Source organism: Mangifera indica, chromosome 6 (assembly GCF_011075055.1).
Source record: "Mangifera indica cultivar Alphonso chromosome 6, CATAS_Mindica_2.1, whole genome shotgun sequence".
NCBI classification, from domain to species: Eukaryota; Viridiplantae; Streptophyta; class Magnoliopsida; order Sapindales; family Anacardiaceae; genus Mangifera; species Mangifera indica.
This window is the reverse complement of record NC_058142.1, coordinates 2,586,481-2,614,415: the sequence shown is the minus strand read 5'-3', so window position 1 is coordinate 2,614,415 and position 27,935 is coordinate 2,586,481. Positions and strand designations below refer to the sequence as shown.

Sequence of the window (27,935 nt, the reverse complement as noted above, 5' to 3'; positions counted from 1 at the left end):
TTATTGTATCACATAAGTTAAAATTAATATTAAAATATCTTAAAAAATGTTTGAACTCTTATTTTCGTATTTAATTTTTTTTTTTTTTACCGCTTAAATTATTTGTTAGTGGGCAATCAAACTTAATCATGGTGAAGCAGAGACACAAATTCTATTCATTCCCAACTATCAAATAAAATAAGAAAGAATATATGATGGCTCAGTCAAAAGATTAAAGGAGTTCTTTGCTCACTTCATCCACTAATCTATAATTAAGATTCTTAATTATGTTCAAGGTATTATTAAATTTGGGATTGGATGGATGGTTAGTATAATATTTGAAACGGGCAAATTGGAAGGTTCCACGCTTAAAAGAGAAGGCATGGGGCAATGTTATTGGAGACAAAATGTATGCAACTTTTTGGTTAGTGCATTTTATTGTCTTGATTAATGTCTACGCAATGTTTATTATAAAGTGGAAAGTGGGAAACACCCCTAATTAAACCATCCATTATTTTTGTTTATTGAATTTCACCGTTTTTGGGCCTTAAAAGGTTTGATTAAAAGCATTATTATATTACTCAATTTTGAATACATAAATAAATATATATTAATGTATATGATTATATGAGTAGATGTTACTTTATTTTTAATTTAAAATTATTCAATTATACGATGATATATATCACATATAATATATCTATTTATGTATATAAAGTGAATACGTATAGTTTTATTGTTTATTAAATGTAATATAGGATATACATTATAGCAACTAATGGTAAAAGTTGGCCTTGGGGTAGATACAAACAAGTACCTTTTAGCTCAAAATCGGTTTGAATAAAAAATGATTCAGTTCATATCAATAATTCGAATTTGTGATTGAATTCGATCTGAATTTATGGTTCAAATCGTTGATTCAAAATTATTACTTAGATTTGTAATTTGAGTTTGTAACTTTTCAATACAACGACGTTATTTTATTTAAATAATAAGAAAAACTACCTATTCGAGATATAAATTAAACAATAAAATCAAATCATCAATTTGAATCATAACTTAAAGTTGAACTAAACTAAATATCTCTTAATTCGAGTTTGATTCGGTTTAATAAATGAATCGAATTTTTTAATTTTAATTTGAATTAAATGAATCTAAACTAATTCGAATTGAACCAAACATATTTATAAAATTAAACCAATTCAGTTTGAGTTTGACCGTAAGTTAGCCTTTGCGTTGTTAGAATTTAAAACTCCAATTCTAACGAAGTGAAATTTGATTTCTAATTTGGACTACAATCATTTTTATGGCTGCCACTTCACAGCAACTTTTTTATCACTTTTCAACTTTCATTTCGTATTATCTTGAACTTAAAATAGAAATTACACGTTTTCTGAACATGGGTTTTCGGATAGAATCAGACGGATCAAACTTCTTAAACAAAAGAATCAGTTCAAGTCTCATAATCATGCGATTAATCAAATTCACACTGAATCAGTCCGCGGCTCACCTATACTTGAAAGAGCGTGAGACGAACGCCCAAGAACTTCTGCCATGATTGTGAACTACCAGACTTTATGCAGTGCGCGTGGGATATGTATTGTCAATAATACAGAGAAAAAGGGTCATCATCAAAAAGCAGAAGCTATGACTAAAGTTAAAACTTTTGCAGAGACCCCTCGACTTTTACGCGGGTGCTCCCTCTGCTTTGCTCAGCCTTTCATCGTACTTTAGTCACGTCAATCGTCCCCACTCGCTCACTTCACCCACACGCGCCCCGACATTTGCTTGCTCTTCTCCTGTAATGTTTTTGTATTGTACCGCTGCGCTCTTTTCTTATGGGTGTGCACGTTTCAGATTCACGAGCAATTTAGTGATCTGATGTAGGGGTAGTTTCGTAATAACGAAACTTAGCTGTTGGGCCTCGAACATCACGCACTTATTTCTCCTTTCGAATTTAGAAGAGGACACGTGGCAGTAGTTGGGTGGTAGAGTAGGACCCATATACGATACTTGCCAAAAGGAACTAGACAGGTCCTTGTCTGATCAGAAGGTCTTTGGGCTACGTTTTAGGTTAGGTCGCTTGATCGTACGGCCAGAAAGTGCATTAAACACAAATGAGTGCAATTAATTTTTAAAAATTATTTATTTAATGGGAAATGTTTCGTATAAATATTAATTTATAAGCGAAGATATATAGTATAATTAGATCATTTCATTCAATTTTTGTCATTGTATTATAAGAATAGAATGAAAAATCATACAAATATTTAGATAAATTCTATTGATTTGTTTTTACAATCAAACCCCCGAATTACAAATACAAAAATCATTTAATTTTATTCACATTTGCACGAAGGATTGAGCCAAACAATGACTTAATTAATTAGTTTTCGATATCATCATCCTAGCTAATAAATACGGATATAATTCAAGCATTATTTAGGCATTAAACATATTTAAAAAAAATTTAATCCAAAATATATTAAACACGTATTTTATACTCTTTTCATATTAAATGTGAATTATATGTCGTATTTTTTAATTTTTTGGCTAAATTTAAAATACAAAAATGTTCTTTCTATTTTTAATTATTTATGAAAATACCGCTTTCATTTAAAAAAAGTCTGACAATATTTATTTCTTAATTCTCAACCTAATTTTATGTTTTTCTTTCCTGTGATTGATGTAAAGATTCACTCTGATCGATACAAAATTAGTATGTTACTTATTGTGTAAAAATTTTTTATTATATAATTATTAGATTTAATAGATAATTAAATACTTTATATTTGAATTGTTATATTGATTTTTAATAGAAAATTTGTGAAAAACACTAAAATTATTATCATGTTACTATATTTTTAAAATCATATTATTGACAATATATCGTATTAAACTCGTATATACATGTTTCATATTTTTCCCATATAAAAATTTTAACAATATCTTTTTATAAACATATTTTTTATTCTTCATCATATTATACCTATATAATTCACGTATTTTTTTTTTGTCTGTTCTCATGTTTAGTAACTAGGATCATCATCACTTTTGGCCCAATTGTAATAGTAACATGCAAATCCTAAATGACAATTAGCGCATAACTTGTATGAGGGATTGACTGAGAGGCATAGGGATATGGTTGGCCTTTTGTGGAGGTACATAAATGCACGTGAGAATTCCGTATGAGAATGAGTTGGGGATGATCTTTGAGACTATAAACGAGAATTCCATGCACCATAAATTTGCTTCTAGGATGCCTATCTCAAGGCAGTTGTCCAAAATGGGTGCATATATGAGGTATCACACTTCTATGACATTGGTTCCAAGATGGAGGTGTTGACCCATTATTTTGACAAGTTTTATCTACATAAAAGGCTGGCCTCTAAGTAATTACCTTTCGGTAAAACAAATCAAGATGTTTTCTAGGTAATTATGTATTGGTAAAGCAAATCAAAATGTTTTACCATGCAATCCATCTCAAACCCTTTCGGTGTTGGGTACGCCATGAGGGAACCCTTTTCCGGCAACTTTAAGGCATAAATGCATACTAAACAAAAGATTGGACACTAATTAACAATAATCCCTAAAAACTCATATTAGAACAACCCTTGTAACTGGGGGGACTTAATTCATTGAATTATGTTAATAATTAGGCAAGACCTTTGGCATGACCTATGGGTTTGGGGTGATTGTGTTAACGGGCTAACCCCACTCTCTTAACATGTTTAATTAATTTATAAATTGATTTACAAAGTGTTCAAGTTGTAATATAATAAATCATAAAGGAGTGTTCATAAAAAAGTCAAAAATCCCAGTTTTGACTTTTGATTGAAGTTCCAATTTTTAATATATAAAGAAACAAATAAACATGTTCCCAAAGTTGAAGAAACTAATTCTTATCACTTGCTAGTTAAGCAAGCATTTCAAAATTAAGCCTTTGTTGTAGTTACTTACAAGTTATTTATTTCTGCAGATCCCAACCAATAAACAAAAATTCAATCATCTTCCCCCAACAAAACAAAGTTCAACTCCTCTATTGCTTGCTTACCAATACAAGTTTTGCAAGCAATGCTTGGACTTTATCAATCTCTTTAATTAAAAAACTATGATATTCAGATAAACAACAGAGAAAAACATTCGCCATCTTGTTGTCTCACAAGCAATTATTTCAGAACTAGTTTTCTTAATACATTAATTAATGTTTTGTGGAACTTGATCGAATTCTTCATTGTGCAACCGCCGATATTCTGTCTGTCACCGACCCATTTTTCCGTTCTTCAGGCTCCAGGGAGATGAAAAATGGTGCAACGGAGTTCTATTGATGTCAAGATGATGAAGGACAATCACCATAGCAATGGAAGAAACACACATGGGTATTGGACCAAAAAACCATAGAAGCATAATAAGAGCAAAATAAAGAGCTCTGAGTCCTAGAGACCAAAATTCACCTCCCCTGATAACTGCAGTTTGAACGAATTGCAGAGGTGTGTCACTTTCTGGTATGCTGATCAGATAGTTTGCATGCACAAAATGCCTTATTGATTGGACAAAACATGAGAAGGCTAAAAGAAAACATACGAGCAGGCTTATGTATTTGAGTGAAATGGTGGGCGCCCTGGTGTCCCCGTAAATTAAGCTGCTCTCGAATACGTTATTGGAAGAGCCGCCAAGCCAGGCTCCAATGAGAGAGCTGAGGGTGATGGAGATTGTGGATAAGACAGTTGCTGCGGTTATGTTGCTTGTTATCACATTAACTGCTACAGTGATGGTATCCTTGTCGTAATTCAGCAGAATTCTTTCAACCCAAGCTCTCTTGTTATGGTTTTCAAAGCCGAGAGCGGTGGTGTGAGGATGATTGAGGTATCTGTAGAGGAGGAAGAGATGGTAAGAAAACATGAAGAGCAACCCAGCAGGCACAAGCACCAGATCAAGGTCTTCCTTTTGGAAGAACATTGTTTTTTCCCTGTCCTGGTGCTTTGTTAATGTTTGAGGCTTGATTAATTATATATTGGTATCAATAGATTGAAGCTTTTGACATTTTGGATTTGTTTAAAGTCCTTGACTTTTTCCTGCTAAGCTACAAAAGAAGCCAGCTAGCAATCTTTTGTTTATTTCCTTCTCACATATCAAGAGAGGACAATGTGTTGTGTAGTGTTGTTTAAGAACAAAGCTACCAAGAATTTTGAATTATCCTTTTATGATAAAGATGATTACCTAATCTAGCTGATTAAAAGACAACATGAATTCTCTCATCCATGAGAATGTGGAAAGATTAAACGTGTTCATAGCAAGGTTGGCTACACTAATTTTGATTTGGTTGATGGCAATGTGGAAACCAACTTAAGCTTGGACATTTATACAAGAAAATGAATATCTGTGAATGTGACTTGGTAAAAATGTCTGGTTTAGCGCATCAAGCTTATCATACATTATTCATTTGCCAATAATCATTTGAAGCTTACAAAACATGGAGAAAAGTGCACTTCTCAAGGATAGACCTCAATGACAGATTTTAACTCTCACGTAGCTGTAATTTTGTTGTGACTAAAACCAGAATCCAAGAAAGGCTTTTTCCAGTCCTTCTGGTTTCTCTCTTTTCCATTGCACATAACCATGATCAATTCATCATCATCATCAACGACATTTTTCCTGTCTTTGATCACCGCATCTATGATGATACCCTTTCCTCCCTTATCATTAGCTTCTCTGCTACGCTTCAAAATCTTTACGCAGTCCTCATTTCTCTAATTATGCAAAACTGACTGCGAATATAATGCTCATTAACTGTCAGCATCAAAACATAAAAAACTAAGCCATATCTGAAACAGCTGAAAAGGACACAACAAAAGAAAAATTGCATACCATGATGACAATTGCATCTGCTGAAGGGATGGATTGAAACATGTACCTCCAACAAATTTTAAGTTTTCACTCTCTGGCAAGCTAGTGACAACTTGTGGGAGATCCAAGACTGTGCAATTCAATTCAGGGAAGGCCGTAGAAATGGTCCTAGCCAGAGTTCCTGTGCCACCTCCAGCATCAACCAATAAATTCAATCCCAGGAGCTTTTAATATGACAAGCAAAGAGCTGGTAAAGAAAATTTAGAATAAGATTAGGTTGAAAGTCAAGAACTTTGCAACACACAATCTTCTCCAAACAAATTTGTCTCCTTTACCTGGGTGCACATGGATTTGAAAAAGGTCTATTTCTCATGATACAATGACAAAATAATAGCAAGAGGGACACAACTTTCTATTTTGATTAACTGAATCAAGCCTGAACTTCAACATAAAAAAACTTAAACGAAGACTTCAGAACTTAAAAGAAAAAATTTCTATAGATGAAGAAGAAAATAAGAGAGCTCAAATATTTGTGTGTCTTTCAACTTATATTTAACCCTTTATTTCTAAACTTTTCACCTTTCAACTTCTCAACATTTCATCTTTTCTCAACCTTTTATTTCAATTAAATTCATTCAATTTTTCTAACCGTCGTTCTTGTTCTTCATCAATCTCGGTCGTTGTAAAAAAACCCTGAGTGCTGCAATATTAGCATGAGGTGCTGCAAACAATCTCTTTTAGTATGAAGAATTTGAAGTGTGGAAGCCAACTCTGAGAGATTAATGAGCTTTTTGTGGTGTGGATTGCATCCGGAATGCCTAATTGGACTGCACATTTCAGAGCCATGGAATCCATGAAATGACATACATGTTTGTACATCTGAGCTTGAGCTTGAAAAAGCTTATCACTTGATCAATGACCTTCATTTGAAATCATGTTATTGGGGTTTTCTCATTTTGATGTAAGTTGATCTTCCAGTTTCTGCTTGTTTAGGGGAAAATTTTAAGTGTTATCTAAATGTGGTTGCTAAACTGGAATCACATATAAATTTCAAAGAGGGTAAGCTTTTCTGACTGGCCATATATTATTGCCGTCCAACCGTTAGCTCTGGCTCTTACTTTTTCAGAAAAAATAAAAATATGACCTCGGCTTGCAAGGATTTCTATGGACACCAAATGAACAGACGATAATAAATTTTATTGGTACATGGATGCAATGACATTCAACTCAGTTACCTGATTTTCTAAGACGACAGGATAGAATTTTAATTTATGCTTTGATTGACTTGCAGGGATTTCTGGGGACCTGAGCAATTCATTTAATTTGTTATGGCCTCAGTGTGAGGCATTGCTGATACCTGAAGATATTGAATGTAATTAAAGTCTATCATATGTCAAATATATTTATGTTTAAGAATAAATCAGATAAAAATGTTCAAGTCATGATAATATAGAATAAGACTAACGTAAAAGATAAAAAAAGTAGTAAATCGTAGGTCTATATCTAAGAAATAAAAAAACTAAGGCCATGTTTACTTGTTGGAATTGGAAGGGAAATAGAAATAGAAAGGGATACATATTTGAAATGGTGTGAGTTCATTACCTTGGAACCAGCCTTATGCCAAGAAGTTGAAAATGGTGGACCAAGCATTGACAGGAAAAATGGTGACAAGCTATTGGATTCATTTTTTATTAGTAGCTTGGAAGAGGAGGTTAAAACATATGCTTCTTTTTCTTGATTATCATCAACAAGTACCTTTGTCGTAGAAAAGAAGCCCGAGTGAACCAAGAAGTGCATTAGCCGGTATACATTGCTAGATTTTGCAGGGTGAATTTCAAGTACTGAGACTACCTTATGAAGTGTTATGGGCAGAGCATGCTTGTGAATTTTGTCTGGTATGCCCAGCTGAACTGCATTCGCTTTAGGGTGATGGAACTTACGTAGTTGAATATATACTTGTACAAATGATTGTATAAATGAGATTAAGCTCGGGACAACTCACTATCTCCCTCACCACACCATACTTTTTTTTGGATCCAGTGATAGACCACATAATTATTATACCAGATAAATTAAATGATTTATTTTGATATGTCCTTTAAAAGTCTTAAATTCAAATCCTATCACTAGAAAATTCGACACTTTTGTCACTCAAATGACTATTGAGAGGCCATTTTTTCATGTTTGATATTCACACAAGGTGGATAACTTTGTCCTGGAGCCAAGAGTTGATAAATTCAATATAATCCGTCTCACGTTTCCCAGATTCCAAATCAAATAATTTCCTCTTAGAGACAAACTTTAGAGAGCTATGATATAGACACACTGGGAACCAAGTGTTCCACGCTCTCAGCCTTTCAACAAATTTTAATTTTGACTTTGAATATGGAGCTGCACTGACATGAAAATTGGATCTTGCATGATCTTATTTTGACTTTGACAATTTTTGCCTTGCCATTGAAAATTCTACTAACGTTTTGGTTCCTTTGACAAAGTGTTGTTAGTCTGAAAAAAAAGGAAAATACACAATAACAGAGACATGGCTACAAGATCAACATCGAAAATAGTAAGAAATTTCAGGAATAGTACAAATTCAGCTCCAAAGATTAACTATTATTAACTATTTTATAATATTCTTATTTATCGAGATTGCAACGTTGAATTCTATGGAAAGACTTCAATGAGGGATTTCAAACCAAACAAGGGTGTGACCTTGTAGTGACTAAAACCAGCCTCTAAGAATAGCCTTTCCCATTCTTTCTGGGTTCTCTCCTTTCCAGTGACAACAACCATCATCAACATGTCAAAGAAGAGCTTTGTCTCTTTTGATTGATGTTCATCTTTCTTTTCATCTATCACAGCATCTATGATTATAACCTTCCCTTCTTTAGCTGCAATCCCTTCTCTGCATTTCTTCAGTATCTTCACGCAATCCTCATCTCCAAAGGCATGAAACACCAACTGTAAATAGAGGATCCACACAGATTTAACCTACTTTAAAAACTGAAAAGCTATCCTAATGTCAGGAGAAAAGCATACCTTAAATAAGAAGGCGTCTGCAGGAGGGATTGATTGAAACATATCACCTCCTATGAACTTTAAGTTTTGTGTCTCAGGCAAATTAGCAACAACGTGTGGGAGGTCAAGTACAGTGCATTTTATGCTGGGGAATTCTTCAGATATGATTCTGGAAAACGACCCCTTTCCACCCCCAACATCAACCAATGAACCCAACCCTTCAAAAATTGGCTTGCAGTCTTTAATAACCAGGTTTACTATTTGAGAATCACAGGCCAGTCCTAGCCAAAAAAGCTTGCTGAATTCAGGGTTTTGTTCTCCATAATCCCAAAAGTTCATCCCATGTGCTTTTTCAAACGCATTAAGTTCACTCCCCCAAAACCAGTCGCCTAGACAGTGCCATGGGGTCAACAACGCCGGGCTAATCATCGACAGGACAAACGGTGTCAAGCAGTTGGGCTCATCTTTGAGGAGCAGCCTAGAAGAAGATGTTAGAACATATGCTTCTTCTTCTTCTTGCGTGGTGTTGTTGACTACTTTTGTCGTAGAAAAGAAGCCTGAGTGAACCAACATGCGCATCAGCCGGTACATATAACTGGTTTTGGTGGGGGAAATCTGAAGAGATGAAATTAACTCAGGAAGAGTGATGGGTTGGCCATGCTTGTGAACTACGTCTGGTATGCCTAGCTCAACTGCACACTTCAGTGACATCGAACTTATGTAGTTAAATATATGCTTATACAGATGAGTTTGAGCTTGAAATATCTCACTTCCTCCTTCACCATTCTTGGGATCCATGGTTGAAAAACAAGCCTGCTTGGCTGCTTGTATTCTATTTCCCTTATTTATTGACACACGAATTCAAAAGGAGACAACAGGATAGGATTTCAGTGAGCAGTGAAAACAGAGGTGCCGACTTTGAAGATATCAAATCTATGTCTCATAAGTATAACTTCTTCGTTTATCTTACTTGCCTTCCTCCTTTCTTTAGCTGTGGACTGAACAGCAGCTTGGATCAATCATTTCATAATTATAATTTGAAAATGTTTTAGTATTCAACCACTCTCATTGTTTTTTTCTTCTCCAGCTCTATGCTGATGTTGGCTGAAAGTATATATCAATTACATTTTGAAGCATTCAACCTTCAAATTTTGAGAACAGCTGAACTTTTATTATTAAAATTATATATTTAATCCTTTTTTTTTTATGGGAATGGATAACACCTCGATCCCAATTTGATAAAAAATAATTGTTATCTGCATTTTGAGTTATATATATGATAATTATTCCCTTAAAGAGTTAAATATAATATAACAAATTAATTAGATTGAGCTTCATTAAAAAGATGAAGTTTTTTGTCTTTCTAGAAGAAGACTTGAGAAGATAAAAAACTTCATCTTTTTTATGAAACTTTTCGTCTTTTGTCATCTCTCAAGCCTCATTCGACATCGATTGAACTTTTAATTATGTGGAGAGAGATCAACTGAGGAAAAGAAAACTTCGAGAGCAAGAGGCCGTCGACAATAGCGACGGAGATAGCATTAGAGATCTAAAAATTAAACCTTAGAGGAGAACGGTTATTTTTTAAAACTTGAAATTTGGAAAAACTTTAGTTTTTAAAGTTTAAAGTAAAAAAAGAGATAAAATTTTAAGGGGTTAAAGTTCTGTTAATTTTAACTATTTATAGATAGGTTAATGTGATTTTTTAAGTTAAGAGATAAAAACTTGAGATTAGATGATACTTTTGGGTGAGAAATATTCATTTGGCCTATCTAAACAAAATGGTATAAATACATTTTAAAGAAACTACTGACATGGGTTGAAAAATGGTTTTTTAAAATGTTAAAGGGTGTAAGTTATTTTATCATGCCCTGGGTGGGAAACAGTGATTCAGCCTAATTAAAAAGTGTAAAATTGAGGCGCTTTTAAACATCTATGGTAGACCGTCCAATCAGACCATCATCCAATTAACACACAGTTAAAGTCCACGTCATTCTATTGCCATTTCGCCAACTCTGCAGCTTCCTACGTATTCGCCAAGAATATAAAACCCCAAACAAAAATGAACGTTTCCACATCCCCGCAGCTTTCTGCTTTCTATGAAATAGTCTGTAATGACTCTTGTTCAACGAGAAACTGATCCAATAAGCAAGCCAATCCAGCAGCACTTATCGATTATAAGTTTGATTTCGTTTTCTCTTGATTAGTTAGTTTTCGAATTCAAGAACAGAGAGGTAGTTATGGTTCTGCCTATACTTAAATTAGGAACGCTAGCCTTCAAAACGCTAAGCAAACCGTTGTTGGCGGCTAAGCTCAAACAAAAGGCTGCTACTTTCCCTAGATTTCGTCAATTCATCATCGACATCGCCCAGGTGACGCCGCATTTTACTTATTCGTTAAGTGTTAAGCTAATTGAACGTCATGATCGTTTCTCATTTTTGTGTGTCTTTCAACTTATATATAACATTTTATTTCTAAACTTTTCAGTTTTCAACTTCTCAACATTTCATCTTTCAACTTCCCAACCTTTTATTTTAATTAAATTCATTCAATTTTTCTAACCGTCGTTCTTGTTCTTCATCAGTCTCGGTCGTTGTGAAAATACCCCGAGTGCTGCAATATTAGCATGAGGCGCTGCAAGCAATCTCTTTTAGTATGAAGAATTTGAAGTGCAGAAGCCAACTCTGATAGATTAATGAGCTTTTTGTGGTCGTGGATTGCATCAGGAATGCCTAATTGGACTGCACATTTCAGAGCCATCGAATCCATGAAATGACATACATGTTTGTATATCTGAGCCTGAGCTTGAAAAAGCTCATCACTTGATCAATGACCTTCATTTGAAATCATGTTATGGGGGTTTTCTTATTCTGATGTGAGTTGATCTTCCAGTTTCTGCCCCGTTTAGGTGAAAATTTTAAGTTTTATCTAAATGTGGCTGCTAAACTGGAATCACAGAGAAATTTCTAAGAGGGTAAGCTTTTCTGACTGGCCGTATATTATTGCCGTCCAACCATTAGCTCTGGCTCTTACTTTTTCAGAAAAAATAAAAATATGACCTCGGCTTGCAAGGATTTCTATGGACACCAAATGAACAGATGATAATAAATTTTATTGGTACATGGATGCAATGACATTCAACTCAGTTACCTGATTTTCTCAGACGGCAGGATAGAATTTTAATTTATGCTTTGATTGACTTGCAGGGATTTATGGGGACTTGAGCAATTCATTTCATTCAAAGTAGCACAGGAATTTACAATTGAGTGCGTTTCCATATTTTAAAAATATTTTTGCTTTCAAAAATCTTGTAAGCTTGTACAAAATATTTTAAGTTGTTTCAAAATTTTTAAAAAATTTTTAAATGTATTTAAAAAAAAAAAATCATGAAATCGATTAAATATATATCTTTTATATTTTTAAATCTGAAATATTTTAAAATCTCATATTGAATTCATTTTTTTTTTCACTCTTTGATATGTTACCCATCTTCTTTCTGACATGTTATATAGATTGATGCGTATTATTAATTTTTTCTTAAATATTTATATGCGTTTACTCAAAAACACTTTTATAATAGATTCTATGATTATATTTTATAGTATTATTTTTTTTTATTATTTATTTTTATACTATACAAATTTATATATTTTTGTTATAAAAAATTTAACATTTATAAAAAAACTCTTATATTTTTCATACTTATAAGTTTTTTTATGTTTTTGTTTTTTATATTTTTAAAAATTACATTTTCAAGTTTTTCTGTTTCCGTTTTCGTTTTCGTACTACATAAATTTCATTTGTTATGGCCTCAGTGTGAGGCTGATGCCTGAAGATATTGAATGTAATTAAAGTCTATCATATGTCAAATATATTTGAAAATAAATCAGATAAAAATGTTAAGTCATGATAATACAGAATAAGACTAACGTAAAAGATAAAAAGTAGTAAATCGTAGGTCTATATCTAAGAAATAAAGAAACTAAGGCCATGTTTACTTGTTGGAATTGTAAGGGAAATAGAAATAGAAAGGGATACATATTTGAAATGGTGTGAGTTCATTACCTTGGAACCAGCCTTATGCCAAGAAGTTGAAAATCGCGGACCAAGCATTGACAGGAAAAATGGTGACAAGCTATTGGACTCGTTTTTTATTAGTAGCTTGGAAGAAGAGGTTAAAACATATGCTTCTTTTTCTTGATTATCATCAACAAGTACCTTTGTCGTAGAAAAGAAGCCCGAGTGAACCAAGAAGCGCATTAGCCGGTATACATTGCTAGTTTTTGCAGGGTGAATTTCAAGTGCCGAGACTAACTTACGAAGTTTTTTGGGCAGAGCATGCTTGTTAATCATGTTTGGTATGCCCAGCAGAACTGCACTCACTTCAGGGTCATGGAACTTGTGCAGTTGAATATACACGTATACTAACGAGACTGAGCTTGAGACAACTCACTACCGCCCTCATCATGTCATATTTTTTTTTAAGTCCAATAATTGATTATACAATTATTATATCAAATAAATCAAATATTTTATTTTAATATGTCATTAACAAGTCTTAAATCAAAACCTCATCACTTGAAAATTTCACCTCTTTTGCCACTTAAATGACTGTTGAGAAACCATTTTTTCATGGCTGATGTTCACACAGAGTGGATAACTTTGTCTTGGAGCCAAAGAGTTGATAAATTCAATACAATCCACCTCACGTTTCCCCAGATTCCAAATCAAATAATTTCCTCTTGGAGACGGGCTTTAGAAAGCCATGATATAGACACACTGGGAACCAAGTGTTTCACGCTCTTAGCCTTTCAACAAATTTTAATTTTGACTTTGAATATGGAGTTGCACTGACATGAAACTTGGATCTTGCATAATCTTATTTTGACTCTGACAATTTTTGCCTTGTCATTGAAAATTCTACTAACATTTTGGTTCCTTTGAAAATGTGTTGTTAGTCTGAAAAAAAAAAAGAAAATACACAATAACAGAGATATGGCTACAAGATCAATAATTGAAAATAGTAAGAAATTTCAGGAATAGTACAAATTCAGCTCCAAAGATTAACTATTTTTCAATATTCTTATTTATCGAGATTGCAACATTGAATTCTATGGAAAGACTTCAATAAGGGATCTCAAGCCAAACAAGGGTGTGATCTTGTAGTGACTAAAACCAGCCTCCAAGAATAGCCTTTCCCATTCTTTCTGGGTTCTTTCCTTTCCAGTGACAACAATCATCATCAACATGTCAAAGAAGAGCTTTGTCTCTTTTGATTCATGTTCATCTTTCTTTTCATCTATCACAATATCTATGATTATAACCTTCCCTTCTTTAGCTGCAATCCCTTCTCTGCATTTTTTCAGTATCTTCACGCAATCCTCATCTCCAAAGGCATGAAACATCAACTGTAAATAGAGGATTCACACAGATTCAGCTACTTTAAAAACTGAAAAAATATCCTAATGTCAGGAGAAAAGCATACCTTAAATAAGAAGGCGTCTGCAGGAGGGATTGATTGAAACATATCACCTCCTATGAACTTTAAGTTTTGTGTCTCAGGCAAATTAGCAACAACGTGTGGGAGGTCAAGTACAGTGCATTTTATGCTGGGAAATTCTTCAGATATGATTCTGGAAAACGACCCCGTTCCACCCCCAACATCAACTAATGAACCCAACCCTTCAAAAATTGGCTTGCAGTCTTTAATAACCAGGTTTCCCATTTGAGAATCACTTGCCATTCCTAGCCCAAAAAGCTTGCTGAATTCAGGGTTTTGTTCTCCATAATCCCAAAAGTTCATCCCATGTGCTTTTTCAAACGCATTAAGTTCACTCCCCCGAAACCAGTCGCCTAGACAGTGCCATGGGGTTAAAAACGCCGGGCTAATCATTGACAGGACAAACGGTGTCAAGCAGTTGGGCTCTTCTTTGAGGAGCAGCCTAGAAGAAGATGTTAGAACATATGCTTCTTCTTCTTCTTGCGTGGTGTTGTTGACTACTTTTGTCGTAGAAAAGAAGCCTGAGTGAACCAACATGCGCATCAGCCGGTTCATATAACTGGTTTTGGTGGGGGAAATCTGAAGAGATGAAATTAACTGAGGAAGAGTGATGGGTTGGCCATGCTTGTGAACTTCGTCTGGTATGCCTAGCTCAACTGCACACTTCAGTGACATCGAACTTATGTAGTTAAATATATGCTTATACAGATGAGTTTGAGCTCGAAATATCTCACTTCCTCCTTCACCATTCCCGGGATCCATGGTTCAAAAACAAGCCTGCTTGTATTTTATTTCCCTTATTTATTGACACAGGAATTCAAAGGATAGGATTTCAGTGAGCAGTGAAAAGAGAGGTGCTGACTTTGAAGATATCAAATCTATGTCATTAATATAACTTCTTTGTTTATCTTACTTCATAAACTACCATAATTATTTTGCTTTGTCTTCTTCCTTTCATTAGCTGTGGACTGAACCAGCAGCTTGGATCAATCATTTCATAATAATAATTTGAAAATGTTTTAGTATTCAACCACTCATTGTTTTTTTCTTCTCCAGCTTTATGCTGATGTTGACTGAAAGTATATATTAATTACATTTTGAAGCATTCAACCTTCAAATTTTGAGAACAACTGAACTTTTATTATTAAAATTGTTACAGAAGGTGGATTTTCCACCACATGAGAAGAAACTTTGCCTAAAAGAGTGTAAAAGCATTAAATTGCTTTTGTTTGATTTGAGTATGAAAGTTATTTTTGCTGACTGGAGTGGGGGCAAAATTTCTTATAAGTACATCCCTCCTCTCTTTATGTAATACACATTTCTATCATCCAAGAATTTTTGAGTTTTGCTTCTTGTCGCTTCACTTTTGCTTATTTCTCTTTTTTGTCGTAGTTTTGGTTTAATAAAATCATAATTCTCATTTTGTAATTCAATCATTTTGTTATTTATTTTATTATATTTGTAACAAAAATTATATATTTAACCCTTTTTTTTTAATGGAAATGAATAACAGTATGATCCCAATTGGATAAAAAAGTAATTGTTATTTGCATTTTGAGTTGACCAATGTGTATATGACGTGATTAGTTATTGAAAAATACAACTTAAATTACTGAAAGTATATATTAATTACGCATTCAACCTTCAAATTTTGAGAGCAACTGAACTTTTATTATTAAAATTATATATTTAATCCCTTTTTTTTATAGGAATCGGATAACAACATAATCCCAATTTAATAAAAAATAATTGTTATCCGCATTTTGAGTTGACTAATCGTAAATATGATATGATTAATTTTTTTTTTAATGTTAATTTCGTGAATTTGATTAAAGAAAAATTTAATTGTATAACACACAATTATCTTACTTGAATATTGCTATATTGTCTCTCCATCCTACATAATTTCTTTCTAGGAAGCATTTCATTTTAGAGGATTTTTTTAAATTAAAAAAGTTTTTTTTTTTTTGAAAAATTTTCAATTTTAATATATCTATTAGTAATTTAAAAAATGATAGCTATTCTCTTAAAGAGCTGAATATAATACAATTAATTAATTAATATAAATATCATATTATAAACTATTACAATATAAAACATTTTTAAAATATATGAAAGTAAATATAATAATTTTTGAAGTAAAGTGGGGAACATATTTATATGCTTCTAGTAAATTTTAAAAAGTACATTTACACCTCATAGTAGTATCCTATTCACAGTTTAGTCTAACACAAATGCTATTGTAATACTTTAAAAATGATGGTTAATTATACACATTATAATATCTAAACAAAATGGTATAAATACATTTTAAGTAACTACTGCATGGGTTGGAAAATGGTTTTTTCAAATTTTAAAGGGTGTAAATTTATTTTATCATGCCTTGGGTGGGAAACAGTTATTCGGCCTAATTAAAAAGTGTAAAATTCAGACGCTTTTAAACATCTATAGTAGACCGTCCAATCAGACGATCATCCAATTATCACACAGTTAAAGTCCACGTCATTCTATTGCCATTTCGCCAACTCTGCAGCTTCCTACGTATTCGCCAAGAATATAAAACCCCAAACAAAAATGAACGTTTCCATATCTCCGCAGCCTTCTGCTTTCTATGAAATAGTCTGTAATGACTCTTGTTCATCAAGAAACTGGTCCAATAAGCAACTCAAACCCGCAGCACTTATCATTTATTAAGTTGATTTTGTTTTCTCTCAATTAGTTACTTTTCGAATTCAAGAGAAGAAAGGAAGTTATGGTCCTGCCTCTACTTAAATTAGGAACGCTAGCCTTGAAAACGCTGAGCAAACCGTTGGCGGCTAAGCTCAAACAACAGACTGCTACTTACCCTAAATTTCGTCAATTCATCATCGGCATCGCCCAGGTAACGCCGCATTTTATTTATTCGTAAGTGCAAAGCTATTTGAACTTCATGATCGTTTCTCATTTTTGTAACAGTTGCTAGATTTTATTTTAATTTTTAGAATTACCTAGGTTAACTATTTTGATTTTTATTTCGTCGTCGTTTGTTACTGGCCAAGAATAATTAAATTTTGAGTAATTCTCTATGTTAGCTTGAGATCTGTTTGTTGATAGTTCAGTAATTCTTGAGTTAATGTCATAATTTATTGCGCTTTGATATCATATTATGATAAATTAGGTATTTGAGTACAGGTTTGGTTGCTGACAAAGAGAGAATAACTAGTAAAGTATCTATAGGTCCAAAAAATATGAGAGTTTTAGAGGTGGTAAGGATTTGCAGCTTCATTTCTAAATTTTCTGCAATTAATTTATAACTGGTATTTTAGCTGTTTCAGTTTAAAACTGAGGATGTGATTAATTAATTAATCATATCATTTGCTATATTGTTATTTCAAAAATGCATATAGTTATGTAGCTCATGAAGTTATATGAATTCAATTTTATAAATTGCTTATTGCTTGTCGAAATCAGGCAAATCATCGATTCACAACAAGAATACAAAGAAGCACACATGGTCTTGCAACTGGTGTTGAGATACGTCCATTGAATGAGGAGAAAGCTGTTCAGGCTGCTGTAGACCTTATTGGAGAACTCTTTATTTTTTCAGTAAGTTTTTTTCCCTTTTACTCTTCTTTGGTGTTTCTGGGCTTTTTAAGAGCTACTGTATTTCTTTTTATATTATCTGCTTTGACAATGCCCACCAAAACACAAGAAGAAAATATAGAAAGTTATAACTGAAGCATGTGGTTGACAAGTATGTCTTTTTGTTTCTCTGTACTTCGATGGTTCTTAGTCACTATATCACTTTCTAGACTAGGGATTTGGATTGGGCATGGGAGGATAGTTGCAGGGAAAGGTATCTGTACTTACAGTAGGATGTGGAGATGCTTTGACCATTCCATTGAGGTAAGGAAATCTTATGAGTCTTTAAAATGGTATTACATGTTATTGAGTTGTGTGAGAGAGATCGGAAACCTGAATTCAGTTTCTGACTTTTTTTCATGGACAATGGCTCTTTCTTGCCCTAACATTTGAAGATGTGGTGAAGAGGGAAAAATTGTTCTTTGTTGTTATTAGTGTAATTGGAGTGAGAAAAGGTGGATCATGATCATCTTTTATCTTTTTTTGTGTGCTTGCTATAAAGGGGTTTGGTCCATTTCTCTAAAGAATTTGTATTCATTTGGTCATGCATGAGATGAGGGTGGAATTGTTGATGAATTGTATCCTAGTCAAACATACAGGAAACTGGGGTAAATTCTTACTGCTTGGTGCTCATTCTTTGTATTTAGTATTTAGTTTCTGGGTAGAAGGTATTCATGAGTTTTTGAAGGTATCCAACACTTGGTTGTTGAAATTAAACCGGATTTTGGGGATTCCTTTTATCTAGTCTTGATGCTTTTAAATGTGATCCCTATTACAATAAATATCAACACAATTTCGTGTCCATTTATTAGCGTAAGGTGGGTGGTTTTATGACATGGGATACTGATCGTCTATATATGTTAATTTATCTAAAAGGCAACTGAACTTGAGTTGATTGTTTGTGAATCATGAGACACCCCATTTTCTGTGAATATAGGTTGCTGGAGCTGCTGTGGTCTTTGAGGTGCAAAGAAGTGCTAGATCAGAGGCAAGAAAGGAAGAAATCCGCAAACAGCAGATGGAGGTAACATATTATAATATTTTCTATATATTATGATGCTCTTTTCGTCTCTTGTGGAAATCTTGACTGGCTTTACGTTTCCTTCAGTGTATGCTATTGACAAAAATTCTTTGACAAATTTCTAAAATGTTGTGTCACCATATGGACCTTCTTTAGTACTTTTGTTCTAAATATATAGAACTTTTGATAGATTTGTAGACAACCACTTTCTAGTTTCTATTATTTTGATAATGAATCATGATTTTTTTACTTCTTTTTGCTATTAAAGCTAACTCTAAGAACTTGAGATAATTTTCCTTGTTAATGAGAGCATGGATATATAGATCGGAAGCGATACTGCATTTAATTTTATATCCGTTCGATTATATGTAGTTCCTTGTTGAAATAGGGATCATTGATTATATACATACTATTCTCTGCTTTGAAAGTTCATTCAAAAGGAACAAATGTGACCGAACTTTTGTAACCCTGAATAGCTTTTATTTTCAATTAGATGGTTCTTGCCATAATATGCTGACTATAAATAACTGAAAACTTGAACTTTGTTATCTCATTTTTCTTGTATAAAATGGCACTCACTCGAATATCGCAGCTGTTTACAATTCCACTACGTTTTTTGTTACTTCCCTTTTAGGGCAAAATGATAATGGGCACCTGCATATAGATGTATTCTGTGCATTGCATATCACCATAGAGACCTAATAAGCTCTTTTGTGAATACACTGATTCTGATATTAAAATATTTTAATATAAATGGTTTGAGATTGGAGAAATAAGGTTGGTTTAGCCATGTTAAACAGGATTTCTTTGATGCTTAACCAAAAAAGATAATTTGAGATATTTTAGTTCAAAAACTGAATAAATTTTTAAGTTCCTCTCTACTTTCATCTCTACATTCTTTTTGGGTGGAGCTGGGGAACACTACCCCAAATTGCATTTGTAATGCACTAAGAAAGTGTTTTGATCATGATATCAAATCTTCAGTCTCTAGGTGTACGATGGGAAAATAGTGTGTGCTTTCTGAAATAATATAAATAAAATAAAGTAAATTCAGCGTCTCATTTGGTGAGGACTGATATCTACATCTACATCTCACATCTAGTCAGCTTCCTGGGTTCCAACAAATTATGCATTATAACTTAATCGTTTAAGAAAGAGGGCCATTTGTATTGTAACATGATTTTGGTTTTGGTTGTGGAACATTCATGGTAACTTCGTTATGTATTAATGCATCTAGTGACAGCCTTCCATTCTGAGTTTCTTAGAAAGATTAATAATTATCTATTTGTTTAACCAGTTGTTCTCTTTCTTAGGCATTGAGGCAAAGAGACGAAAATTTATCGAGGGAAGTGGAATTTCTTAAGCAAAAGATTGAAGAATTGGAGCAGCTTGCCAAGGGACGAGGTCTCAGTGGTATTTTCAGCATCAAATCTGCTGACACTGAGGTTGGAAAGTTGGATAAACAAGCTAACACAGAGGTTAAACCAGCTTGATTAAATCTCAAGAATTGACCAATAAATTCCAATTTGGCAAATAAAATTTTAATTTACTCAGAGGTTTCTCCTTAGCAAGGGATTGCTTCCATTCTTTTCACCATTTGAGCAATTTTGTGATTGTTTCTCTGCCATTCATATGTAAATGAGGTATGCTCAAATAAAATTTTAATTTACTCAAAGGTTTCTCCTTATCAAGGGGTGCTTGCATTATTTTCACCATTTGATCAATTTTGTGATTGTTTCTCTGCCATTCATTTCATAAACGAATATGGTATGAAGATTGAGTTTTTGGTCATTTATCTTGATGTTAAATTTAGAGAATGCATATTCCAAATGAGGTATGCTCAATTATTATGGCAGACATGGTATGCCGTATGCTGGTATTGTTCTAAGTGATGGATCATAATAAACATGTGAATTATTTATAGCTTGAGCAGTTGACAATCACACGGAATGAATGCACACACAAATGTCCCCTCAAGCACTAAGGGTGGACTAGAATGGCTGTTGCGGTTTCGTTTATGTCAAAAACTTCATGCCCACTAAGGTGGAAAAAGTTCTGTAGGTTTTGGTACTCCTGTTGTTTAAGATTTGAGAGGATAAGCGTTGAGTTTGCTTTTTACATTTGTGTGAGTCGTTGGTTGGTATGGCACTGGTCCTTTTCCAATTTGTTTGAGAGTGAGGAATGGCAGCAGGCTGTTTAAAGATTTGTTGACTTTACTTTTTGACTCCAAAGTGGCTAATCTTAACCATTTAAATATTTGAGGGTAGAATTTGTTTATTTTGAATGGTGATCATTTTGGGCATAAACGCATTTGTTTCTAGAGGCCTTTGAACTTGGATCACCAGGAGGCATCAGGATGGGAATCCCGTGGGTGGTAGTGGAATGCCCCTTTATGCCTTTCTTCTTCAACTTCTCTTTCACTTTCTCTCCTCGAAAAAGGGGTTGTCATTTTTATTTTTCTTTTTCTTTACAATTGGGTATTTTCTTAATTACCAGAAGAAACGGTATTTTCTTTTATTCAATTATGTGTTCATATGGTTGTTAAGTGGTCATTATTGAATCACCGTCAGAACATTCAGTTCCTAATTACTTTAATTACTTTGTGCTAATAACTAATTTTCCAGGCACCCTGAGAATATTCTCAATAAATAAAACATGGGGTTTATCGCTTTCCTTGCCTGCCAAGTTTTCAACAGATTCATAGATTTTTCATGAATACAATATTTTTGACAAATATATATTCTCAATTATGAATAGAAGATCATGAATTTATTCCATGTATAATTTAATACATATTACCACAAATATTATGACTAAAATTATAAAATACAACATGTCAATGCCAAGTTCATGTTGTAAAGGTCATGTTAAAGGCCTTAGAGTTCAACCCACGGGTTGTGTTGGGATAAATTATAAAATTTAAAATATAAATAAATATATAATATAACGAATTCATTTACTAAACTTTTTATAACTAAAATTTTAAAGGCTTTTATCTAAGTCTCGACCTTTGTCATGTAGCAAACTAACATTATCCACTCTTGACACGATAAATTTGTATATATAACATATATTATATTGAATTCAATCTAAAATAACCTTATTAAGTAGATATATCATTCTTACTTATTTTAACACCAAGAACCTAAAACTAAAAAAAAAAAAAAAAAAAAAAATCTATAGATATCCTTTTACCGGGAGGATAATACAGCCCAGGTATCTTTTGCCGCGTTATTAAACAGTCGAGTCACACATTCTCACATATCTACTGCCTTCGTTTTCACAGAGTCTGAGGGAAAAGAACAAAAAAAGAATAAAAAGAAAAAAAGAAAAAGGCAAATCATCTGTCTCTCGTTCTCTGATTCCGTCTGTCGTGGCCACTCTCTATAGTCAGCGTCGGTCCTCCAATCGTCCACCCTTCCCAATTTACAAAGTAGTATGTAACTGGCATCTTTTCTCTTCTCTCCAATATTTAACTTCTTTTTTTCTTTATCTACTTTATTTTCCCCAAATCCAAAGTTATTTCCTTCTCATTTGTACAAGTTTATTTTAATAAGCGCTGTGAGTTGTGATCTCTGCTAACTCAGTCGCGTGATTTAGGTACGATTAGTTTATGTTTGTTTGATCTGTATACTGATTGTGTTAATATGTTTTTCATGTTATTATTTTCTCAGTTTCAGCTAGATTTGATGTTGATTTCGTTGTTTGGATTCTGATATATCGGTTATTTTCAATGTTTTATTCTCATGATTTAATTATTATTGTTGTATTTTTTTTCTTTTTTCGGGTGATAATTTTGTTATTGGAACTTGTTGTGTTCTTACCATGCATGTTTTAATCTCGGTTGATATTTGTTTTTGCATGTCTTTTTTGGCAATTGAAACGGAATTCGTTGGAAAAGTTGGTATCTTTTTGATGGGATGATCTCTAATTGGCTTGTTTGGGTCTTAATTGCAGGGGAGTTGCTAGAGACTTGACAAAAGGGATTGTGCCATGATGGGGAAGGGCTCTAAGACTAACTGCAAGTCAGCTTCTCACAAGCTTTTCAAGGACAAAGCTAAAAACCGAGTTGATGATCTGCAAGGCATGTTCATGGATCTGCAATATGCGAGGAAAGAGAGCCGCAATATTGATGTGGCTGTGCTTGAAGAACAAGTCCACCAGATGCTTCGTGAATGGAAAGCTGAGCTTAATGAGCCCTCACCTGCATCTTCTTTGCAACAAGTATAATTTATTATCCCATTATCTGATGCGTATATTGCAGTTCAAGAGCATCAACTGTGATTATGAATTTTATTAATCACATTTTAGTATTTGAATATAAATTTGTGTTTGCATATGATTGTATGTAATTATAGAGTGGCAGTCTTGATTTTTCTTGTTGGTGATTTGTTCTCATCCTATTATATTTTTTGTGTGCGAATATGAATTGGTATGTAATATAATTCATGCATGTGAGTTCAATAGCACTAGTTGGCATTTTATTTTAAAGATTTGATTGCAAGTGATTTGTGGGAAATTATTTGGTTAGTGATGGGTCATTTTTATTTTCCCCATATGTCTTTATCATGTTTTGATGTCATGGATTTGAACCTCTTTGGAGCATGGTTGTGACTATGCATGTATGGTTTAATTAAAGCATGGATTGATGGATTGCGATCTTTATGAATGAATTCAGGATGGTACTCTTGGGTCATTTTCTTCTGACATTCATCGGCTGTTGCAACTATGTGAGGAAGAAGATGATGCCACTAGCGCATTAACTGCTCCAAAGCCAGAGCCCAATGATCAACTCTTGCAGGTTGGAGATGGTGCAGTCTTCCATGAGGTGGTTTTTTGATGTCTGTTTGTAATTTTAGTGTGGGTTTTCTTTACTGAGTTTTGTTGGGAGCTTTGTGCAGTAGTTGGACTGAATTTAAATTCTTCTAGAAGTACTGCTCAATTTTCATGGAAAGTGGAATATGGAATTTAGCATTTAGAACTGGGAAAAGATATATTAGCTTATTCCTTCATTTCCACATCATATAGCCAGGGGACTGAAGTTTTCAAATACGGTTATTCGTGATGATAGATAGATGCCTAGGTAAACTCAAACCCGTGTAACTGACGTATTTGAACGTTTGATTTAGTTTTAGAGTGTCCACAAGGTTACCTGGTTTTGCACTTGATCATTGTTTAGGAGATTGGATTTGGCATGCCAATAGGAACTTCCTATATACTTTTGGAGAGGCATAAAGAGTGACTTCTGATTATTAAAAGCATAAGTCTATTGGAGTTGAAACCTCCTTTTTCTGTGTGTAATAGGATAAGGTGGAAAAATTGGAAAACTTAATACATGTGAGATCCTCTTGGGACACCTCAGGTATCAGATTGTAGAGGCATAGCATGCCAAATCTTTGAGGAACTCTTCAACAAGGGCAGTTACATAGAAACCTTTGGAAGTAGTTCTAATTGATGCCTTGGTGATCCAATCTATGAGGGAAAGGATTAGGGTTTCTTTGATCACTTTATGTTTAAGGGTGCGAACCAGATAAACCTCGTATATTTTTTTCTATTTGAGTTGGGATCATGAATGAACTATATCTAAGCTACTTTGTCGGGTATGGAATGGTTTGAGGGCCATGGCTTGGTGGCTTGAGGGTTACACTGAGTTGGGTATTTGTCTTTCTCATTCAAAGGCCCTGCCAACTGCCTTGATCTCTTGAGAGGATGTGTGTAAGTTTCTTCATGACATGTATTATGGGTGTAGCTAGTATCTGCTTAAACAAAGTGATTGGGTACCCAGTCACTGAGTGTTTATTCTATTGCTAAGGATGGCACCAAGATATTTGCAAATACAACACGGTTTTTCTTTGTAGAGGTAATCTTTTGACTTGGATCAGCTAAGTACTATTTAGAATTTCCTTGCTGCCCTCTTGTATCCTCACTCTTTCCCATCTTAGGATTAATTTCTAGTTGCTTTGTCCTGCCTAAGTATGTAATGAAAGGAAGCGCAATAGATTTTACTTGTATCCTTGGCTTCCTGTTTTATTGTGCATGATTGGTATTCATGCTTCAAAATGTAGTTAGTTTTCAAACATATGAAGGTGTCTTTGGCCCTTTCTATGTATTTTCCTATACTTAAAAGGAGTGGAAGTTATTGGGAAGGTGTGAGGTAGATCTTCTTTATCTAAGAATTGGAAGACAACTCTAGACACAGTATGTAGCACTTGTTTGGTGCCTGAGTTTAACGGAGGACCAAGAAGTAAAAATTGCTGTTACTTTTGAATATCTCATTATACCACTCCAAATATTGAATAGGCTTGCCATTGGTTGGTGGGGGTGGATGCATTAGCAATTCTATTCCACCAGAGAATTGCTCAACATACAGATCTGTTGATGGAACATAAATTGAGCTGTATCCTCCAAAGTTACCAGATCAGTAACAGTAATTAAATTTGTTGCACATTGATGTCATCCAGCTGGCCTGTGGTGATCATGAGGTGTGGTGAGGTGAACCTGACCTGCCAAATTGAATTTTGATTAGTGCCACTTTCTTCATGTGCTTGGATAGTCCATTGTAACCAGCATTCCATACTGGTCATCAAATACTGCTTCTTCATATATATTTAAATTTAGCGAAGAGAGAAAAGAAATTACTTGTTTAATAATAGAAAATCTGTACTCTTTTCCACCCAAGCATTAGATCCACATGCCTCATTCTAGGTTATTTTATCTTCCCATAGAGTTTAACTTTTATATATATATATATATATCCATTTGCACTTGATTCCACATTTATAGAATATCGGGCTGAGAGGGGCTCTCACTGGTGAATTTATGGTTGATATGTTTCAGGGATATGGTGTGAATCATGGGCAACAGCAGCATCATTTTTCATTAGTTGATCAATGCAAAAACTCCCCATCAGGAGTTAATTGCATGGGAATCAGCAACTTGGAAGGGGCTACACAGTTGGACTATCATCATTTTGATTTGCATCAAGACTTGGAACAAAACTTTTATACTGGTTTTAATGGTGCAAATTTCTGTGGGGAGGATGCCATGCATCAGATTTCTGCGTATATGCCAAGTATATGTCCTCCACCTTCTGCTTTCTTGGGCCCAAAATGCGCACTTTGGGATTGTCCAAGGCCTGCTCAGGGTGTAGACTGGTGTCAGGGTGTAGACTGCTGTCAGGATTATTGCAGCAGTTTTCATGCTGATTTAGCATTGAGTGAAGGCCCACCTGGGATGGGCCCAGTTCTACGACCTGGTGGCATTGGACTGAAAGATGGACTGCTTTTTTCTGCACTTAGTGCCAAGGCACAGGGGAAAGACGTTGGTATCCCAGAATGTGAAGGAGCTGCAACTTCAAAATCTCCATGGAATGCTCCTGGTAAGTATATTGTCATTGTTTTATGGTAGCAATTTCTATTTTTTGTTTGAAGACTATTTGTATTTTGTTTTTATTATGACTAATTTATTTTCTTATGTGATCGTAGAGCTTTTTGATCTTTCGGTTCTTGATGGTGAAACAATTAGGGAGTGGCTCTTTTTTGATAAGCCTCGAAGAGCATTTGAGAGTGGAAACAGAAAGCAGAGATCATTGCCAGATTACAGTGGACGTGGTTGGCATGAGTCAAGAAAGCAAGTGATGAATGAATTTGGAGGCTTGAAGAGATCCTACTACATGGATCCACAACCACTGAACCATTTTGAGTGGCACCTTTATGAGTATGAGATCAATAAATATGATGCCTGTGCCTTGTATAGATTGGAATTGAAGCTTGTTGATGGAAAGAAGAATTCTAAAGGCAAAATATCAAATGATTCTGTCGCTGATCTGCAGAAGCAGATGGGAAGGCTCACTGCTGAGTTTCCTACAGATGTCAAGCGCTTAGTTAAAGGGCGGGCCAAAGTTAATGCAAAGGTTGGTGTTGGTGGAAATGTTTATCCTGCTCCAAATGTTACCCCTCCATCCAATGAAAAGCTGGATTATGGAGTGAATGGACAGTATGATTATTTTGTTGATAATATGAACGAATATTACCCCAGGTAATTGAGTAATCTTCGGTGGAGAATGGGGGGAAGATGCAAGGATCTTATTAGTCTAGTTACATCAGCTGTAGCATATCATCTGTGGGTCAAGTACTTTTTGATTCTGCAGGTTTTGGGTCATGAATAACATAAGGTCAAGCTCTCTTTTTGGCTGAATGGAGTTGTCTATAGTTTATTATTGCATGAAAGTGCTGCATTAGACTGTCCTGAATGCTGGAGAATACATTCTAACTGATGGTTTACAGGCAAGGCAAGAAAAATGGCTGTTTTTTGTCACTCCATTTTTATAACTAATCAAGAAAAATGGTGAACACTTGAAAACAAATCAGAGTCACCGTGATAGGATCGGGTGAATGCACACTGTTTGCTATAATATTTTACTGACAGTTTTATAGGTTGTAATAGTTTATGCTAATTCTATCAGCAGCAGTATTCTGCTTCTGCTCATGGAAAATACTTTGAGATCTATTGCATCAGAAAATTTGTAAATAAGTGTTTATGTTTAGTTTAACAAATCTTGCTCACAGGTTCTTGTTTCGGTTACTCTCGTTCTCCTCATGAAAGTTAGCAGGTGATTAGAAGTGCTTTTCCTAGCCTTTGAAAAATAAAGAAAGCCTCGATTATTTATGATTTTGAAACTCTGAAGATTGTAGATATTTCATATTTAACAATTATTATCTTCAAATAAAGGAAAATTAATTACGTTATTTATATTAAAAATAATATTATATATATAAATAAATTATATAAATTTATCTTTATAAAATCATATTATAACATTTAATTATATAATTTTAAAGTGAGATAAAAAAAAAAAAAGCACTCATACGTGCGAGAATTCAATTGGTTAAAAATTTCTCCCAATCTAACTATTTATTCACTTAGGGGTCATTTGATTACAGTATTTAA

General features: G+C 33.9%; 5 protein-coding genes and 1 pseudogene across 9 annotated transcripts; 2 read left to right on the top strand and 4 right to left on the bottom strand.

Moving 5' to 3' along the window:
- Positions 1-3,989: 3,989 nt before the first annotated feature.
- On the bottom strand, positions 3,990-4,985 carry LOC123219389. Its single transcript, XM_044641334.1, has one exon. It carries the CDS (start codon positions 4,936-4,938, stop codon positions 4,240-4,242), a length of 699 nt encoding a protein of 232 aa, XP_044497269.1. The 5' UTR covers positions 4,939-4,985; the 3' UTR covers positions 3,990-4,239.
- Positions 4,986-5,471: 486 nt separating this feature from the next.
- On the bottom strand, positions 5,472-7,623 carry LOC123218883 (annotated as a pseudogene).
- Positions 7,624-8,239: 616 nt separating this feature from the next.
- Positions 8,240-9,820, bottom strand: LOC123218513 (trans-resveratrol di-O-methyltransferase-like). The gene is made up of 2 exons (XM_044639984.1): positions 8,866-9,820; positions 8,240-8,787 (listed from the first exon to the last, which is right to left on the bottom strand). Exons 1-2 carry the CDS (start codon positions 9,640-9,642, stop codon positions 8,491-8,493), a joined length of 1,074 nt encoding a protein of 357 aa, XP_044495919.1. The 5' UTR covers positions 9,643-9,820; the 3' UTR covers positions 8,240-8,490.
- Positions 9,821-13,840: 4,020 nt separating this feature from the next.
- LOC123218566 (trans-resveratrol di-O-methyltransferase-like) lies at positions 13,841-15,154 on the bottom strand. The gene is made up of 2 exons (XM_044640055.1): positions 14,330-15,154; positions 13,841-14,252 (listed from the first exon to the last, which is right to left on the bottom strand). The coding sequence occupies exons 1-2, from the start codon at positions 15,104-15,106 to the stop codon at positions 13,956-13,958; spliced, it is 1,074 nt and encodes a 357-aa protein (XP_044495990.1). The 5' UTR covers positions 15,107-15,154; the 3' UTR covers positions 13,841-13,955.
- A 1,722-nt stretch (positions 15,155-16,876) lies between these two features.
- On the top strand, positions 16,877-20,698 carry LOC123218447 (OPA3-like protein). Its single transcript, XM_044639907.1, has 4 exons — positions 16,877-17,225; positions 17,795-17,929; positions 18,903-18,989; positions 20,300-20,698. The coding sequence occupies exons 1-4, from the start codon at positions 17,097-17,099 to the stop codon at positions 20,477-20,479; spliced, it is 531 nt and encodes a 176-aa protein (XP_044495842.1). The 5' UTR covers positions 16,877-17,096; the 3' UTR covers positions 20,480-20,698.
- A 1,525-nt stretch (positions 20,699-22,223) lies between these two features.
- On the top strand, positions 22,224-27,518 carry LOC123219041 (transcription factor VOZ1-like). Of its 5 annotated transcripts, XM_044640745.1 has the most exons (6): positions 22,226-22,422; positions 22,574-22,586; positions 22,944-23,210; positions 23,665-23,814; positions 25,824-26,364; positions 26,471-27,518. In XM_044640745.1, the coding sequence occupies exons 3-6, from the start codon at positions 22,980-22,982 to the stop codon at positions 27,025-27,027; spliced, it is 1,479 nt and encodes a 492-aa protein (XP_044496680.1). In that variant the 5' UTR covers positions 22,226-22,422; positions 22,574-22,586; positions 22,944-22,979; the 3' UTR covers positions 27,028-27,518. The 5 variants fall into 5 exon arrangements, with proteins under 5 accessions (XP_044496682.1, XP_044496683.1, XP_044496680.1 ...); XM_044640747.1 differs by lacking the exon at positions 22,574-22,586 and having other exon boundaries at positions 22,224-22,422; positions 23,665-23,787; XM_044640743.1 differs by lacking the exon at positions 22,574-22,586 and having other exon boundaries at positions 22,227-22,422.
- Positions 27,519-27,935: the final 417 nt, after the last annotated feature.